The sequence below is a fragment of the Panthera onca genome, chromosome A3 (genome assembly GCF_046562875.1).
Source record: "Panthera onca isolate mPanOnc1 chromosome A3, mPanOnc1 haplotype 2, whole genome shotgun sequence".
Taxonomy (NCBI): domain Eukaryota; kingdom Metazoa; phylum Chordata; class Mammalia; order Carnivora; family Felidae; genus Panthera; species Panthera onca.
The window spans coordinates 92,500,792-92,520,030 of NC_138341.1; the positions used below are offsets into that span (position 1 = coordinate 92,500,792).

Consider the following 19,239-nt stretch of genomic DNA (forward strand, 5'->3'; position numbering starts at 1 on the left):
TCTGTCCTCTGGGGCCGAGCGCACCCGTCTCCTGCTCTAGGCGCCCGGGGCGGAGTCCAGTTCTCTTCTACCGATCGTGTCTTCAGGGATGTCCACGCTCTTGGCAGTTCCTCCCGAAATCCTCTTCTTGGCGGGCACCTCCCTCTAGAGCCTTACAGGTCCAGGGCATTACTTCCCCCCACCCCTCATTCAAAACCCTCCTCCCCCGTCTCCATTTCCCAAGGTTCTGCAATCCAGGCTTCCTTTGAAATCGGTAGTAACAATACATTTATAAGAAAAAGAAACAGGAGCAAGAGATTAGGAGGGGCTGCGGATTAAGACCCCCCCCTCCCCCCAGAACTGCGAGCTTGAGGGCCCTAGTGGCGGCGGCTGACACGGAGTGTAGCTGACAGAGGTGCTGTCTTCCCGTGGCGCCTGCGCCTGGCGGTCCAGTCCGGGGACCTCCCAGCTCCCCCGCCGGGTTTACTCATCTCCGCGAGGTGATCCCAGGAGCGAGGGCGGGCACAAGTCTCCCGAAGAACCCAGTAATCCGAGAATGCCGCATCAGCCCTTCCCACTAGGCACTTCCTTCCTTTTCCCGAACGTTCAGGAGGGAGGGCCGCGCACTTATAAACCCGGGCCCCGGTCCGCCGGCATGTCAGAGGCTGCCTCTGCAGGGCTGCGCGCCGCGGCTGGACGCGTCTGGGCTGGGACCAACGCAAGCGGCTGTCGCCAGCAGCGCCCTGCGCCTCTCAGCCCGAATCGGACTTGGGCCCCGTCGCGGCGCTTGCGCTCTCCCCGGCGCCTGCACAAGGCGTGCCGGGACAGCATGCTTCGGGTCCTGCTCCTCGGTGTTCTGGCCCCCGCTGGCCTGGGGCTCTCCGCACCTCCAGGGCCGCAGCCACGCGGCAGCCAGTGCGTGGAGCACGACTGCTTCGCGCTCTTCCCCGGCCCCGCGACCTTCCCCGCCGCCAGCCAGGCCTGCGAGCAGCTGGGGGGCCACCTGATGACCGTGCGTTCCTCAGTGGCGGCTGATGTCATTTCCCTGCTACTGAGCGGCGACAGCGGCGACAGCCCGCGCCTCTGGATCGGCTTGCAGCTCCAGCACGGCTGCCACGACCCCGAGCAACTCGGGCCCTTGCGCGGCTTCCAGTGGGTTACAGGAGACAACCGCACCAGCTACAGCAGGTGGGCGCGGCTCCACGTCGACAGGGCGCCTCTCTGCGGTCCCCTGTGCGTCGCAGTCTCGGAGGCCGGGGCCCTAGCATCCGGCGAGCCGGCCTGGGAGGAGCAGCAGTGCGACGCGGAGGCCGACGGTTTCTTCTGCGAGTTCCACTTCGCAGCCTCCTGCAGGCCCCTGCTCGTGGACTCTGGCGCGGTGGCGGCCGCCGGTGTAGCGATCACCTATAGCACCCCGTTCCGGGCCCTTGGCGCTGACTTCCAGGCGCTGCCGGTGGGTAGCTCCGCCGCTGTAGAGCCCTTCGGAGTGGAGCTGGAGTGCATGGCGCCGCGGGGAGAGGCCGAGGCGCGCTGGGGCCGGGAAGCGCCTGGCGCCTGGGAATGCAGCGTGGAGAACGGCGGCTGCGAGCACACTTGCAACCGGAGCGCCGGGACGTCGCACTGCCTCTGCCCAGCTGACGCCGCCCTGCAGGCGGACGGGCGCTCCTGCGCCGCCACGCCTGAGGAGCAGTCCTGCTACGAACTTTGCGAGCATTTCTGCATTCCCAGCCCGGACGTGCCTGGTTCCTACTCGTGCATGTGTGAGACCGGCTACCAGCTGGCTGCAGACCAGCACCGGTGCGAGGACGTGGACGACTGTATCCAGGTGCCCAGTCCCTGCCCGCAACTCTGTGTTAATACGCAGGGCGCCTTCACTTGCCACTGCTACCCGGGCTACGACATGGTGGACGGCGAATGCTTGGAGCCCGTGGACCCGTGCTTCGGGAGTAACTGCGAGTACCAGTGCCAGTCCGTGGGCCAAAATGACTATCGCTGCATCTGCGCCGAGGGCTTCGTACCTAGCCCTCAGGCCCCGCACAGGTGCCAGATGTTCTGCAACCAGACTACATGCCCAGCTGACTGCGACCCCAACAACCCGGATTCCTGCCAGTGCCCTGATGGCTACATCCTGGACGATGGCTACATTTGCACGGACATCGATGAGTGTGAGAATGGAGACTGCCCCTATGCGTGCCGCAACCTCCCTGGCACGTACGAGTGCATCTGCGGGCCTGACTCGTCCTTTGCCGGCCAGGTTGCCACTGACTGTGACCCCACCAAGATGAACGGTGACAATGACAGTGACAGTGACAGTGACAGTGGCTCTGGGGAGCCCCCCGTCAGCCAGACTCCTAGCACCACCTCCATCCCCTCGCAGGTAGGGCCCCTGCATTCTGGAGTGCTCATCGGCATCTCCATCGCCAGCCTATCTCTGGTTGTAGCTCTTTTGGCGCTCTTGTGCCAGCTGCGCAAGAAGCAAGGCACCACGCGGGCAGAGCTGGAGTACAAGTGTGGGTCCCCAGCCAAGGAGGTGGTGCTGCAGCAAGTGCGAACCGAGCGGACGCCTCAGAAGCTCTGAGGGGCTGCCTCCCTGGACCCCGGTGTTGGCTAGGCCTTCCCTCCCTCCTGTGCCTCTCCCCTGCCCCAGCCTTACTCCTTGGCCACCTAACCCAAAGCACTTTAACTGGCATCGGAACTGGAGAATACCCTCCCCGCCCCTTTTGCCGATTCTGCACACTGCTGGGGAGGGGTAGGGGTTGGAAGGAGTATGTGCTCCAGCCACTTCCACACGTCATTGGACAACTGGGCAGAGATGGCAATGAAGACACAGACTATAGAGTGTCCCATGCCCTCGCCAAGGGGCACAGGAGGGGTGAGCATTGTTGGTTGGCAGTCTTTGGGGCAGACTGTGATCCTGTGGACTAGTGAGTGTAATCGAGGTGTCAGGAATGACGAAGATATTTATTTTTTAAGTATTTAGGATGGTTTTGTTATTTTGTTATTTTTTGCTTTTGCATTTTTCCCTACCTGTATGTGTCCAATACCCACTTTATATCCCTTCTGCTCTTTCTCCCTTCCTTGCTTCCCCCTCCCCTTTTTGTATATTTACGTACTTCCACTCTTCAGGTGGCGGTGAAACTATCTTGGTAGGTTTTTTTGGTGGGCTCACCTTGATAAAGCCAACCCCCAGTTCCCTATTCATTTTCTCCCAAATTTCCCCTACCTGGAACTCAGCCAACCCACCTGGAGTCTCCCACCCTACCCTAGACCCTGCTTCTACCCTTCCATGTCTGCCTAGGCAAAACTCCTCCGTGACACAGAAACAGAAACACTACAAACAAGGATGGTTGGGAATCCATTTGGTCTTGAAGCAGATTTGCTAATTTATCCTGAAACTTCAGACTTCCAGAACAATATCATTTTAACAAAAGTTAAGATGTGAGAGACACTCATTTAACTAATGTTTGCTGGACTGTCATAGAAATTCAAGCTAAGGGATGTTTGTTTGTTTGTTTGTTTGTTTGTTTTTAACTTTTTAAACAGTGAGCCTGGGTTTTATTGTTGTCACTTTTCATTTGAACCAAAAGGTCTTTATTGCTCCTTATGCCGTTTCTTTTTCCCATTATTACAATTGCTGTTGTTGTTGTTGTTACTGGTTATTTTTGACAATGTTGAAAATGCTCTCGTGATAGCTCTAGATTCAGAAGGGAATGAAAGATCTCCCACGAGACAGTTTAAGAAAGTTATGAGCTGCACAGTTCATGCCAGTTACCATTTTGAGTTTTACTCTTCTAGTAATTTGTGCTCCAAAATAAAACCAGTTCTGCTGGCCTTGTAGGGAGTGGGGGTGGGGAATTTGGGAGCTTGGGAATGGAGCCTGGAGGATGCTCAATTAGGACCTCACCTTGATCAAGCCCTTAAGAATTTCTCCGACTTCCAAGAAGCCTTCTCACCCTGGCCACTTAGAACATGGTTGCTCGACAAGAGTTAGGAGCTGCCTGCCTCTGGCAGTTGGTTAGAAATGCAGAAACTTGGGCTGCATGAGAATCTATATTTTAACAAGATCTGCAGGGGTCTGCCCAGTATAGTTTGAGAACTGTTTCAGACAGCTTCCAACTTTCTGGAATACATTAAATGTGGATCAGTAATAAGTAGCAGGCCAAGTCAGGGCCTATATTCTCAAGAAACTGAGGAATTTTCCATTTATAGCTTTGCTTTCTGATAGAAAAGACTAGGTACACACCTTTAGACATTGCTACACAGGGTTGTTGGTTCAACTAAGCTAGGAACGAAATCGAAATCTGAAATCGAAATCATGTTTCACTGTTTGGGGAAAATGTATCATACGAGTGTATCTTTTGTAATACAAAGATTTTCCTCTATTTTGTAAACTCGGCACATTTGTACATAGTTATTTATTTATTGGAGACAAACTAGAACACAGGCAAAACTCTTGCTTATGACATCACATGTAGAAAATAAACAAATAACAGTGTGCTCTTGGGTTTTGTTTCTGTTCACCTAGGCTTCCCCAACCGCCTCATTTTGTCATTAAACAGGGCTCACAAACAATGCAAACTCCATGCCATGCATTTAAAGGCTGTTCCACACCCCATCTCTAGTTCCATCTGCTCAAGGCACCATCTCTGACTTCAAAGATCTCTCCAGAGGAGATTGTTTTCACTGTAGGAGGACTTCATGTTATGTCTGTGTGCACAAATATTTATGTTTCTCTCTGTAACCATAACAACTTCATACACAGGACTTGTGTCTATGTGTTTTGAAACACATTATAGGATTATTTGTTGGGATGAGTTAAAGAAATAGTTCTTCTTGGGGCATCTCTAGAATCCCAGCTTGTGTCCTTCCTGTGAATGGTTTGGCATTATCTGCCCTCTGAGATATGTAAACACAACAGTCATGAGGGGTCTCAGTCTGTGACTCAAATTCAAACCATCATTTCCACATACCAAGGTCTCATGCAGTATTAAGCCATTCTTATTTCTGTTGGAGATTAGAAACATTGTCTTTTCCTGGGCCTCTTTTCCTCACATGGTGGCACTGGCTAAATTTTATATGCAGTGCTCTGAAAATTTTCATAAAACAGAAGTTGGAAGGGAATGGAGTTTGATCAAATATTCACGTATTTTTATACATCTGGATAATGCTGAATTTCCTAGCTCTCATCTGAATAGTTACAGTTGTGAAGATGAAGCTGGAGATTTCAACATCCATCCTGGATAAAGCTGACAGCTTTGGGGTGTGGCTACTATGCACAGTGCCCTCCCGAGATAACAAATTTGAGCAATGTTGCCCTTAGGAGTTTGGTAGGCTAGCGGAAAACCAAATTCAGTAGGAGGCACATATGAAGGAAAAACTTGATGTGTGCAGGCAAAGCTGGTACACATGAATTGTGCTGGGGGTCAAGAGGAGAGAGTGATACCTTACAAATTTGTCCTTACTACTGGACTTCCATTTTTCGAAAGGGCTTGCTTCCAAGTAGCCAGCAAATTGACTTAAGGTTTATTGCTTTAGTGTTTCCTCCTCCAAAGGAGGGGGCTTTTCTTAAGGAATATAAGAAGACCAAAACACACTTCTAAGACTCAGAGCCAAAAACCCTTACTGGGGCATCTTGGAGCCCAGGGCACTAAAAGGGTCCTAGTTCCTCCCTATCCTCCTCATTCCCTGTCCAGTGGGAATCAGCATCCCTGCTTATAGGACTTGTCTGAACTTGAGATTCTCAAAACAACTGGGAAACCACAGCCTCACTCTGAGAAAGATGCCAGGGTCATAAACAAATCAGTCAGCTATAAGAACAATTCCCCAGCATTTAGAATCAGAGTAAGCCTTATGAAACAGGGGCTGTGGGTCATCTTATATGGTCTTACTCTGTGTTCACATTATTGGATATTCAGGTCTGAGGAAGAACTCCAAATCTCAGCAACTGGTTCATGGTTGCTGATGATGTCCCACAACTTGTAGGGCTTGGGGAAGAAGGCCAAGGTCATACTTCTAGATAAATCAGAATTTGATTTTATGAGTTAAATGGCATTTCTTCCCTCCTCAGCTCTAGCCCCTTTGTTAGACTATTTTGGCAAATATTTATTGAGCACATACTCTGTGCCTGGTTTGGTGATTGTCATGTTAACAAGCCCTGCCTTAAGAAGCTTACATTCTCATGGGGGAGGTACATATAAAACAAATTGCTCCCAAACTGTATTTAACTTAGAGACAGTAGTAGGAGCTAAGGAGGAGAACTTCAGCACAATAGGAGAGTGGGACTTAGGTTGCAGGAGTAAATAAGGTGTCTTTGACCCTTAACACTAGATGTGAAGGAGGAGCAGGGGTTGGACAAATGGAGAGTGGAGAAGAATACAGTCTGGGTGAAGGAACAGCATGTGCAAAGGCCCTGTGTAGGAAAGAGTCTTAGCAGAGGGCAGGGCATGAAGCATGATGAACAAGGTGGAAGATCACTAAGATGGAACTGAAGAGGTAGAATGGAGAGGTAAGGGGGGGGAAGGATGGGGTGAGGGGACTCCAGGTCAGCTTACAGACAGGAAATTCTATACCAGAAGCAAGTATGTCACTCAAGTTTTTTTTAAGTTTATTTATTTATTTTGAGAGAAGAAGAAGAAGAAGAAGAAGAAGAAGAAGAAGAAGAGAAAAGCATGAGTGGAGCAGGGGCAGAGACAGAGGGAGAGCTCCACATACTGTCAGTGCAGAGCCCAGTGCAGGGCTGGACCCCATGAATCATGAGATCATGACCTGAGCTGAAACCAAAAGTCAGACGCTTACCCGACTGAGCCTCCCAGGCATCTCATGTCACTCGAGTTTTATTAAGAGGATATTGGTATTCAATTTCTGTACTAAAATTGGTTGGGATGATAACAGCTACTTGTAGACTTATTTACATGCCCTCATAGGCAGACACCTGCACAGTTTCCCTTGTAAGCATCCGCCAGAGCAAACATGAGTTGTGGGTGTCATATACACCTGGGTTTGAATCCCAACCTGATACGTGGTTGTCACATGACCATGGATACCATGCAACCCCTATAAGGTGGTAAAATGGGGTACTAGCACAGCCACTCCACAGGGTTTCCATGAACATTAAATGAAGTGAGTTAGCACAGGTTCTGGCACACAGCAGGTGCCCAATAAATGTTTGTATATTTGCCAATAAATTAGCAGATGCATAAGTGGATTAAAAATGATTATGTTGAGATCTCAAATGTCTTGAGAGCAAATTCAGGGTGGTGCAGAGAGTGGAAAGTACTCTTTCCAGGCAAGGTGCAGTCACTTGGAAGGGTTGCTGCCCCCTCTAGAGGAAGCATCATGGTGGGATGTGGGGATTCCTCAAGGAAGGATATGTTTGCAGAGTGAGAAGCAGCCCCTTGGGAGCTGTAAAATCCTGCTTCCAAGTTCTATTTTCCCTGCTCACTAAGCCTGTCAAAGCATAGGGGTTCAGAGATCCCCTCCATTGTGCTCCCGGGGAGGCCACAGAGAAGGAGAAAACACACCCCTAAGCTTGCTTTCTCCGGGCCCAAAAGTGGCTCAGCCCAGGCAGACCCTGGAGCTGTGGGAAAGGCAGCACTACCCACACCTTCACCCTCACCTGCTACACAGGGCCTTCAAATGTAGCAACACCAAAGAGGAGGAACTTGCAAAAGAGAGAGGAATCATGAGTTGAAAGTGATAGCCCCAGATGTCCACAGATTCTTGAAGGGTGACTCTGGGCAAATCTTTTAACTCTATCAACCATCTGCCCCACTGAGGACTGCAAAGGGGCTGGTGGGTGTGGACACCTAAACAGATTCTTCTGTGATTCGTCTTCCTGATTGAGTTCCCAGGGGCCTGCCGCATATGGGAGACTGCTGACTCAGAAACACTGACAGCTGCCACCTGCATCTGAGGGAAGGAGGTCTCATCCACCAAACTGAGGGAACTTCGGAAAAATACAGGCATGTTTGCTCATCTTTGTCCTTCTCTGTGGGGACAAAGAAGAACCTAAGCTCCTAAGGACCTAAGTGGTATTTGATCACTGATTAGGGTGCCACAAGAATTAAAATCTGGAGACCTGGAAAGTTTTCGCCATTAAGACCACAGGTCGCAGGAAGAGCAGGCTAGGGCCAAATGGTGGCCAGTGCATTTTATTTTATCTCTTTTTTTTTAAGAAAAAGAAAACCACAACATAATTGGCATACATTAAAATTCACCCTTTTTGGTGACCCAATCTGTAAGTCCTGAAGAATACGTGCATTCTGGGAACTACCACCATTATCAATACATACATCATCCTGGTCACACCAGAGAGGTCACTCAGGCCACTCCCCTTCATGCCACTGGAGTTGTCTACACACACCAGATGACACTCGATAACCCTCCCTCGACCTCTTCAGGGTCTCCCCGCACCAAGAATCCTGTGTTTTCATGATTGAATCACAAGGATGAACTTTTCTGAGCTTTGACCAGACAGCCCGACTCTCTTAACCTTCTGCAAACAAGTTTCAGTGAGATCTGGCTCCTAGGTCTCCCAGTGCCCTGCTCATTTGCCTTGTGTTCTGGACTTGTGCTGCCCAAATTTCTGGCAGCCCACCAGGAATGTGCAAAGACACAAAAAAGCTAGATGGTGAATCCCCTGCTCCACAATTTCGGGGGTGGGGCTTGAGGGTGCAATAAGGAAGTAAGGAAGGTGTGTGCAAAGGGAAATCAGGGCACTGCTGCCTCCTACCCCTTGTGCCAACCACCTGCTGTGCCACTCTCATTCCTGGGCCCCTGGGTCTGCCATTCTGGATGTGGAGGGCCAGGTGACAGAAGAAGGGCCAAGCTCTCTGCGGGCTTCTGTTGGTCTCATGTTAAATAGGGGTTAATTATTATTTCACATCTTCAGGGAAAACTAATGTTACAAAGAACATATGAAAGCACATTTTCATCATGGTCAAGACTCAGTGGGGGGGGTACCCAAGCTCATTTGAAAACACATCCTCTGACCTTTGCAGGCGCTTCTTCATAAAATAATACAAGCAATGCCTGACTCTTCCTTTCGTTTTCAGAATGTGTGCCCAGATTCAGCACTATCTCTTTTCGTTTTGAGAAAGTCCTTCTCCACCGCCCCCACCCCCTTTTTGTCTCGGTCAGTAGGTTCAGATGTAGGCAAACAACCAATTTCCTCTCACAAGAGAAAAGAAATATTTTTTTAACATCAGATTCTAACAGAATCAAAATCCTTCTCAGCTTGTTTGGAAAGTGTGATTATGAAAGACAAAAGAACCCTGGGGGATGCGTTAATTCAAAGTCACACCCACTGGAAACAGGGGAGCTAGCCACAGAAGGGTTTTAGGATCCAGTGATAAACACTGAGATTCCAAACGGGTCCATGATGATAATGCCCCCCACACCCAGGCCGTAGGCCAGATACTTTTCTGACTTTCTGTCTGAAATAAATCTTTTATTATTTTTTTTAATGGGACATTATCACGACTGATTTTATCCCATGACTGATTATCCTTCTTCCCCTCCGCATATTGGACATGTGGCAACTTCTCTCTCTTGTCCTTCTGGAATCTTTCTTCTGGCTTCACACTGAGGCTGACCTCAATTGCATATTCATGGGCTGTAGGACCCCAGCAGACCTTCCTTCAGCCACCCAGTGAGGAAGAAGGGCTTTGCAACAGTATCCTGAATCCTCCCCCTCTTCCTTCTGCCTCCCACCTCAATTCCATTTAATTCCTTGAAAACAGGGGCCCACGACTCCCACGGACTCTGGGGAACTAGAGCTTTGCACACCATCTTGCCTGTAATAGGGGCACATATTGTTAAAGTTGTCTTGAAATAATGACTGAATCCAAAAGTGACACTTTTGGTGATTCTTTGCCAGAATGTGATTCCTGTCTTTCTTCAAACATTGTTGCCCTTCTCCTAAAGGTGGGGCTTCATAAGTCTAATAGTAACAGGACAAGAAAGGGAAGTCTGAGAAGGGCCCAGAGTAAATCCTGGCTTCTCTGTTTCATTTGTCTGAATGTCCAGAGCTCAGGACAAGGCTTCAGTAAACACAGAGCTACCCAGCAGCAAGCCCATGGGCCTGAGATCAATGGAAATGAAGCTTCTGTGGGGTCTTGAGGGGTATCCACTCTGCAAGGCTTTGGAGGGAGTCCGAACCCCTGGCTTGGAGGGGAAGCCATGCTCTTTCTCCAGAGCTCAGAGTAAAAGCCTATGAGGTCATCAAGAAGCTGGCACCTTGCCCAGAGACATACTCAAGCCCATGGTTGTGGGTGAGGGATTTCTGGAGCCCAGGGTGGTTCTTTTCAGATATGGGAGGTCGAAAGGGCAACGTTTCCTGAGTAATGTTTCCTGAGGGATCCCTGCCTGTGTAAAGGAGCTTAGGAAATGGTATTGGGTGGAGGGCCTCCCTCAATTTAGGGATCACATTGCCCCAGATCTGATCCCCTCATGTCCTCCATGCTATTGGCAACCTGCCCTCTCAATGCATGTGTCACGGCCATGAGGAAAATGCTTGGTGACAACAACAGTCCCCATCTTAACTTGGGGTGGCAGTAGCAGTTAAATAATGTAACTGTGTAGGTTTGTCAAAATTCATAGCACTGAGCACCTAGAAGGAGTGAGCTTTGCCTTATGTAAATTATACTTCAATAAAAATAGATTGAAAATAAATCACAGGCTAAAGAAATCCTGATTTAAAAAAACACCAGGGTGCCTGGCTGGTTCAGTCGGTTGATCATCTGACTCTTGATTTCAGCTCAGGTCATGATCCCAGGGTTGTGGGATCGAGCCCCGAGTCGGGCTCCATGCTGAGCAGGGAGCCTGCTTGAGATTCTCTCTCTCCCTCTGCCCTTTTGCCCCGTTTGCACTCTTTTGCTTTCTCTCTCTCTCTCTAGAATAACAACAACAACAACAACAACAATAATAATAAAATAAAAATTTAAAAACATCAAAAAATACAACAAAACATGCCAATTCTCTGCATTGACCTTGTTGTTTTCCTTCTCTGTCATTTGGTCACTCTCTGAATGTTTAGTCTTCTTCTGGGCCAGTCCCCTGCACAATCAGGGGGTAGATACTGTCATTCTGGCCTTTCTCCAGGGGCCACAGAGCTTTTCCTGCGGTCCCACTAGGCTGGTATGTGGATTCTCTCTCCCTGGTCTGTGTGTCCCCAAGTCTATTCTTTCCAGGCCACTGCACATCTGCACTGTGCCAGCGTTGACCTCAGGCAGCCCATCTAGACCCAGGCACCACACTTCTATGTGGCATCAGTGGGTACCCACAGTGTCTTTCGCTAATAGAAAGCCAAAGGTTTTATTTTAACCAAGTCAGTACTTCCATTCTGAGTGATTCAGTTAATGATCTTGGATTTTTTTAATATTAGTTCTCCTCCACTTTCAAAGGTGCCCCTCCTGGTTAGGCCAATCCATTCATAGGATTGGGAACTCTGCCTTTCTGTTGAAAAAAGTTGATGACTGTTGAAATGGAAAGAACACATTCTACCTGCCAGCCTCGCACTGAAAAATGGAGGGTACAAGTGTCCAAACTTTACAAGGACTCAAGACTCCTTAATGGGTTTCTTTGCCAGGTTGACCTGACCCTCTCATTAAAGTCTGCCACTGCTGTGATGTGGCATGGTCCTAAATCCTCAAGGGGACTTATGAGGCACTGCTGGTCTGTCTCCTAGTGCCTGTTGCTGACTGGGCATCATCCGTCCTCTGTTCCAGTCATCTTTGTCATCTTCAGTGCTTACCATCACAGGTCCTTTGCACATGCTGTGCCTTGAGCCCTTTGCACTTTCCACTCCACCCCTTCTTCTCCTGGCTGATTCCCACTCATCTTTATGAGGATGTCATCTCCAGCAACCTTCCGGGGGAAATCTACCCTATGACGATGTCAGGTTCTCTTAGTATATCATCTCATAGAAACCAGAGTCCATTCCTGTGTGTTCTTATTTAAGCTTAAAATTGTACTGTCATTTCTGTGGTTCTCTGATGAGGGCTCATCTTTTGCCTCTAAGCTCCAAGCTTCATGAGGACACGGGTGCTGTCTGTGGAGACTCCCCATCTTACCTCGAAGCTGCCAGAAGCAGCACTCAGAGTGCTGTCTGATGCACACTCCCAGCACACACCTCCACAAAGCAGAGCTTCAAGGACAGTGCCTTAGCACTCTGATATTTGTGCTTAAGGAATCTGAGGCTTTTCTGTTGCATGCTTTGGGTAAGGGGTAGTGAGAGACAGGGATGTCAGAGAAGAGCTTTGAAACTCAAATTTATAGGAATTTGCCTAGCCACTGGTCAGTCTTCCATGTCTGGTTTCTGAATAGCACAGCAGAAACATACTTTTTTTTTTTTTGTTTTTTTCCTTTGATATCAGCCTTTGGCACCTAAGGAGTGCTAGGTATGCTGTTTTTAATGAAAGTGAAGCCAAGAATTTAAAGAAAAAATGAAAATAGTATGTATCTTTGTTCAATGACATAGAGCTGACAGGTTGGGCAAGAATTCCAATGAGTGATCACCTGTCATGTTCAAATATCATTTTACAATCATCTGGAGAAAATAAACACCTGGCTTGTCACTGAACAGTAAGTTAAAGACAGCTTTAAAATGCAAAGCAAGTTCACTGATTGAGGGGTGTCTGAAGGCTGTTTCTACCCAGGTAAAAAACATTTTCATTCACTTTGAAGCCAAAAGCTGTTATGGTCAGTAGAAGCAAGACTCAGGCCAGAGCCTGCCTGCATGTCTTCATGGCTGACCTCTGAGGCAGGTGAAATGTGTAATGTGAAAAGCTCTCAGGACCCCAGCTACTTCTATCTCTGACTTTAATTCACAAATTCTGCAAATTTTCTGCTCAGGAACCTGAGGGGTTCATGTAATCAGCTGTTAACAAAGGCCTCAGGGTTGATGCTAACTACCACTGTTGGTGGGCTCTAAATGTGTCCCCCAACAAATGCCCGGGATACTTTGTGGGTGCTGAGTTGCTAATCACCAAGAAGTGAGAAGGCTCTGCAGCTGAGGAAGACACTGGCCAGCAGCACACTCTCCACCCCTAGCCTGTCCCTCCACTGCGTGATTTATGACTCCCAGGTCAGGGGCAGCATTAATGCTAATTTTTAACAAGGGATAGAGAAAGCACTAAGCATAGAAGAATGCTGTCTTTCACCCTCCCACTGCCTCAGCATGCCTCTTCAGTGCTTTTGAAAAGGCAGTTTACAGCTGAGAAGAACTCAAAACCCACACCCTGCTTTGTGCATATTTCATGTGAGAAACTGTGGCTCAGAGAAATTATAGCATTCACTGCTGGCTGGCTTGGCCAATGGAGGGCCCCTGCCTCTCAGGGATTTTTCCTTTCATCACCTAAGGCTACCTCTACTTCAGCCATCACCAACTAAGTTAAAAACATTGCATTTTCAAATACTCAGCCCAGCCCAGTGTTGCCAAGACTCCTGGTCAGTGCTCCGTCTTGCTCATCAGAGAGTTGGCCTGGTGTGAATCATTGTTGGACACTGAAGACAAGGACCGTAGCCCCCCACCCAAGAGGGGGCAAAAGCCCAGCAGCCCACGCCCATGTCAGATCTTTTCCAGTGGCCCCTCCACCACATTTACTGAGTGACCACACTGCTGCATGCTGCCAGGCACTGGGGAACAAAGAAATAATTAAGTTTTAAAGACTTCTAGGAAATTATGGTTACACAAGGCCAGCCAACACCAGCACTGGCTTACTCCAGATGCCCAAGGCAACTCTAGTGGGTATGATAGGTTTGGGACAATTGATGTCTGTGTGTTTACATGCATGCATGTGTGTGCATGTGTGCACACATGTTTGTGAGTTCAAGGAGTTCTTGCACCTTAGTTTGGAGCTCCCAAACCACAGCCATGTCTCTGGGATGCAATACAGATTGGCTACACATTTTCTCTCTCAGACAGATGTAGACCACCCCAATGTGCAGACCCTAATGGCCTTCATCTCTACCTCACCCACCCAGCCCTATGAGACACACTTGGATCAACACTAATTACCGCCTACAGATCATACTGCTGGCTGGCCATGTAGAGGAGTAAGGATCCAATGGTTATATGCCCCAACACAATGTAGGTAAGGCTTTCTGTTTTTCATTCAGTAGGGAAGAAGCTAGATTCTATAGCCACATGGAAAAGAGCATACGGTGAGTTCTCTGTCACAGTGTGCCGACACTGGAAGACCTCGTGATATTACAGACAGAACTCTGAGGACCCTAGCATTCAGTCACTTGCCTGGATCACACAATGTTTATATCTAGGACCAGAAATCAGCTCTCTTGCCTGGTTCTCATACACAAGGCACCTGCTCATATCAAGTAAGACTCTGGTTTTGGCCCTAACACTTCAGGGAAGAGCCCTGTTCTGTTTCCTCCTCAGAGAGGAGCCCCTGCCCATGGTGGAAGCAGAGCATCTCCCTGGGCCTTGCTCTGCCCTCCTCAATCTTCTTTAGCCTCCTAGAAGCCCTCTGTGCCCACCTGGGGATGCCTGCTGACTGCCCCAAAGGGCTCAAGTCAGGCAAGTTCTGCTAGGCTGGCAGGTCCCTTGTATTTTCTCTTGAAGCCCTCCTGCTAGGAAGCTGCAAGGCTGACCCCATTTGAAGAGCAGAGGGGCTCTCTCTCCAGCTGTCCTCACCTCCCTCCCTGAGTATCTTCCTTTCTGCACCGGGATGGGCCGGCCAAACCCAGAAGGGTGTTTTGCTTTGCTCAGCCAAGCGGAGTCTCCCACACAGCTGTTCACATATGTTTAATTGCATGTTTTCACTCCAGGCCCCTACAGAAGCATTGCAAGGATTTATTCACAGAAAACAGGATTAAAGCTCTCATAAGCTGACTTTTTCCTTTGGGAAAAGCTAATTTATCCTTGGGTTAACATTAGGCAAGAAGTTACAGCTGTTTACCATGTTCAGCCTAGATATGTTTATTATGTACATCTGGCTGGTGTTTTACTGAATTGCGATTTTTTTTTTTTTTTTAACAGTGGGTGACAGAGCTGCCTCCTCTATCCAAAATCTGGGCTGATTTCCATCTGCATTCTCTGGTCTCTTCCCTCCCACCTCCAGTTCCCTCCCACTCACCACTGCGGTATAAACTGGTCAACTTAATGAGGTCTCATGTTCTCATGACAAAGGGTCAAGGCAAAAAATCACACCATAGGAGCTAGATGAGATTCATCCTTTCTGCTTTATTATTATTATTATTATTATTACTGACCTGGTTTTGTGCCTCATAACAAATCCCAGATCATGACTTTCCAAACCTTTCCTACTCACAGGAAGCCTGATGCTAGCCCCAGAAAACTGGAGTGACATTTCTGACTGCAAGCAGGCACTGGGCCTGGAGGTGCCCCAGGCTGTCATGCATCAATTTCAGTTAGAAAAGATCCCAGGAATGGAAGCCAATGGTGTGCTTGGAGGCATCTTCCTTCCTCCCTTCCCTTTTCGAACATGCTATGTCTCCACCACAGGCAGAGTCTGCAGAGACCAAGGGCACAGGCTGCCTCCACCCTCTGGACAGCCCTCTCCAAGGCAGAGATTCTGTAACACGTCATATGCAGATGGCCATTCCTGCCTGGCATCCCCCTGCTTCCCACCCCTCGGAAACTAGTCAAAGATCCAGGAATAATTAACATCATGGACTGGTGGTCAGAGGAGTCCTACCCCCATGGAGGTACCCCCCCTAGAAACCAGAGTCCTGAGGACAGAACAAAGGAAAGGAGCTTTGATGCTCTTGGGGCTGACCCATAGACTGCTGGGAAAAGGTGGCTGTGGCTGTGGTGGGAACAGGTGGTGGCTCTTAGATGAGCATCTAGGACAGGCAGTCTGCTGGGGTGTCAGGGTAGCACAGACTCCCTTACAGGTGGCCAGGCTGGGGAGGAGGTGAAAGGGCTCTTCAGAAGGTGGTGGTCTTGGTAAGAGGGACCAGCTTGCGGCTGGGTTCTGGTCGTAAGGGCTCCTGCTGACAGGGGAGTGGGGGGCATATCCACCCTGCCCCACCTCTACTCTTGACAGCAGTGGCATAGTAGTCCAGGGGCTCTTCCTCAGCACCACCTGCGACATCCAAGAGGCAGCAGCGCAGGCAGAGAACCCGCTGGAAGGAACGGCGGAAGTTGTCTGAGAGGAAGCCATAGAGGATAGGGTTGGCACAGCTGTTGGCGTAGCTGAGGATGAGGGACACATGGTTGACTGTGGCATCAAGGCTGGTCACGAACAGGTTTAGCAGCTGCACCACGTAGAAAGGCATCCAGCAGAGCACAAAGACGGCTACCACCGTGAGCACCAGCCACGTGATCTTCTTTTCTGAGCGCCTGCGCTGCTGCCAGCCGGCCCTCAGTGCCACCGCCCGCATCTTGCCCACGATGAGGAGGTAGCACAGGCCAATGGCCAGAACGGGCAGCAGGAAGCCCAGCAGGAAAGTATAGATCACAAAGACCGCCGACCAGGCGGGGTGCGGCCAATGCAGGTTGCAGGCCACGGCTTGGCCGCCCCGAGCCGGCTTGGTGTCAGCGAAGATGGCGATGGGCAGGGTGACCAGCAAGGATGCCAGCCACACGCCCAAGTTGATGAGCTTGGCCACGCTGGGCCTCCGGTAGGTGGCGGCGCGCAGAGGGTGCACCACGGCGATGTAGCGGTCCACGCTGAGCACCGTCAGACAGAAGACGCTGGTGAACATGTTGAGGCCGTCCACACTGAGCACCGCGCGGCACAGCACAGACCCGAAGGGCCAGTGACGCAGGGCGGCTGACGAGGCCACGAAGGGCACGCTCAACATGAAGAGCTCGTCCGCGATGGCCAGGTTGAGCAGGTAGATGTTGGTGGCCGTCTTCATCTTGGCGTAGCGGAGGATCACGAAGATGACCAGGGCGTTGCCCACCAGGCCCACCAAGCACACCAGCGCGTAGATGCACTGGATGGCGACCATGCCCGGTGCCCCTGCGTCCCCGGTCCCCGCCGCTGCCTCCTCCTCAGCAGGGGCGCAGCTGGCGTTGACCGCAGGGGACCAGGCTGTCTCGAGCTCTTCCTCGCCCTCTGGGGGCAGCGTCGGGGGGGCGCTCATGCCCAGGGGTGCCCGTCCGGGGCGGCGGGAGCGCGGTGGAGAGTACTTGCCCTGGGACTCCGGTGCAGGTGCGTGCGCCTCTGCCTGCTCCGCCTGAAAAGCCTGCGGTGGGCCCCGCGGGGAGCGCCCGCCAATCCCGCGCCGCGCGCCCTCCGCACCCCAGTCCCAGCGCCCGCGCGCCCCGCCCGGCCTGCCCACCTCCGCGCCCCCGCCTGGGATCCAACCCCGCCACAGGTCGTCCAGAGCCCCAGCTGGACCTCCCGCCCCCTCAGCTGCTCACCTCAGATCCTGTCTTGTCTGACCTTTGGCCTCCCACTCCCCTGCTCTGCCCTCTGCAGCCGCGGGGCTAGGGGTCCCAGAGTCCTCCGTTTGGGTAACGCGGCCCTGGGGTGGTAGCGACTATGCTGACCGTGCAGAGCCCTTAGCTGGGCGCTTGGCATCCTCCCCCTCTCCACCGCGCCCCCCTGCCCCTATGATCTTCTCGAAGACCTGAAGGGTCTTCATTATTAAACTCCCATCATTAAACTCATTTCCTAGAAGCGGAACCTGAAGCTCCCAAAGGCGTCGCTGTGAATTCCCGGTCTGCCCGGGTCCCAGTCGCCCCCTCCCTTCACTCCGCGCAATCGCAAATCCCAGGACCTTTTCAGTGAGATTTCTGTAGGATGGAGGTGGGTGGGCGCCGGGAACGGAGATGCCAGAGGAGGAGGCACTGAGGAGGATCCACAGAGGAGGAGAGATGCCACAAAAGAAGGCCAGCCTCTGCGTCCGATGCTCATCGCGCGGGGCAGCACCGACAGCGGCAGCTAGCCCCAGAGCCAGACGCCGCAAAGCCTATGCCAAGCTGGCTGACTTCTGAGGCGTCTCCACTGAGGTCTCTGAAAGGTGCCTGGGAAAGGGTGCTCTGGAAAGGTCGGTGTCCGGGGCTGGATTCCCTCCTTCTCCCAAACTCCAGAGAGTGCAAGTTGACACCCTTGAGCTGGATGATTCTGGGCTACAGTCCGGGTCTGGGGATCCAGCAGGCAGTGTCACAACCCTGGCCCTACTGGTCAGGCACAGGGCACAGCACAATTAGTGAAGTGGGGATTTGTCTTGGAAGATAATCGGCAGGGAAATGCTGGCCCTTTGGAACACCACCTCTGCAGGCCAGTGGCCTCCTTGAGCCTCCCTTCAGCACACTCCTGAAATGTCTTTGATGCATCTGGAAGTGGCTACCCAGTGCCAGAGGTGGGGTCCCATCTCCTATGCTGGATGGCTGGAGCAGCTGCAGAGGGGAGGTGTCGGGATGATTAAGGCCAGCTAGAGGTGACCTGTCAGAGGTCTGACTGCCATTTATCCAGGATTTGGTGGGGGGTGGGGGGGAGAGGGGAGGGACCGGTGATCAGCCCCTGTGCAACATAGTGGCTGAGTCTAATCTCTGTCCCTAGTTTCTGCCACCCAAATGGTTCCTTTAAAAGATTTGTCTTAAAAAAATTAAAAAATAATAAAAGATTTGTCTTAGCAACCCTCCTCCCCTTTATGGACACTCTTTACAGTAGTCTGTTCTTTCCTCTGCTCTCATTTTCCTCATTGTCTCTAAGGGAGAGATTCTTATGGGGAAAGAGATGGTGGCTTTGCCATTCTAGGGTGCAGGTGTTTGGGGGGGGTGACAGAAACCCAAGATTTGGGTGGGGGGAGAAGTACAGGGGCTTTTCTTTTTAGTCCTGGACACTGGGGGAAATCTTTAAATGATTCCCCTCAAGGCCCAATAGGGGAGGTGTCCCACAGCTGTTCTGCACGCCTGGATACCCCTCTACCATCATTCTCTCTGTCCATTTAATGCCCAGCCCCCTCTCATCTCTGAATATTTCCTGGTGTCTTGCCTAGCACGTGAGCCCTTGGGATCTTTCCCACCTCTACTTTGGAGAGTTTTTCTCCTAACCTTTCCTGGCTCTGCCCTCTCTCCCCTCATGCAGACATACAATTCACAGCAAACCAAGCTAGCATTTAATAAGGTAAATATGTATTGCTGTTTTCTGCGGTTTTAGAAAACAGCCCACATTATGAGTGTGCTGCATGTAGCACTGGGGACACCCAAACCCAGCATTTCTGGAGTCCAGAAGTCAGGGAGACTGATCATTCATTCATTCATTCATTCCTTCAACAAATGCTAGTGGAGAGTATGAGTCCCCTGCGAAGCATGGTTGCATATGT

At 50.8% G+C, this 19,239-nt stretch overlaps 2 protein-coding genes across 2 annotated transcripts; one reads left to right on the forward strand and one right to left on the reverse strand.

Annotated features, from left to right (window-relative positions):
- Positions 1 to 396: 396 nt before the first annotated feature.
- THBD (thrombomodulin) lies at positions 397 to 4,476 on the forward strand. The gene has a single exon (XM_060610877.3). It carries the CDS (start codon positions 536 to 538, stop codon positions 2,555 to 2,557), a length of 2,022 nt encoding a protein of 673 aa, XP_060466860.3. The 5' UTR covers positions 397 to 535; the 3' UTR covers positions 2,558 to 4,476.
- A 10,717-nt stretch (positions 4,477 to 15,193) lies between these two features.
- On the reverse strand, positions 15,194 to 17,995 carry SSTR4 (somatostatin receptor 4). Its single transcript, XM_060646495.3, has 2 exons — positions 17,330 to 17,995; positions 15,194 to 17,133 (listed from the first exon to the last, which is right to left on the reverse strand). Exon 2 carries the CDS (start codon positions 17,047 to 17,049, stop codon positions 15,886 to 15,888), a length of 1,164 nt encoding a protein of 387 aa, XP_060502478.1. The 5' UTR covers positions 17,050 to 17,133; positions 17,330 to 17,995; the 3' UTR covers positions 15,194 to 15,885.
- Between the last annotated feature and the right edge of the window lie 1,244 nt (positions 17,996 to 19,239).

Coding starts and splice junctions, on each gene's coding strand:
- THBD (XM_060610877.3), top strand. CDS start 536: ATGCCGCATCAGCCCTTCCCACTAGGCACTTCCTTCCTTTTCCCGAAC.
- SSTR4 (XM_060646495.3), bottom strand. CDS start 17,049: ATGAGCGCCCCCCCGACGCTGCCCCCAGAGGGCGAGGAAGAGCTCGAG.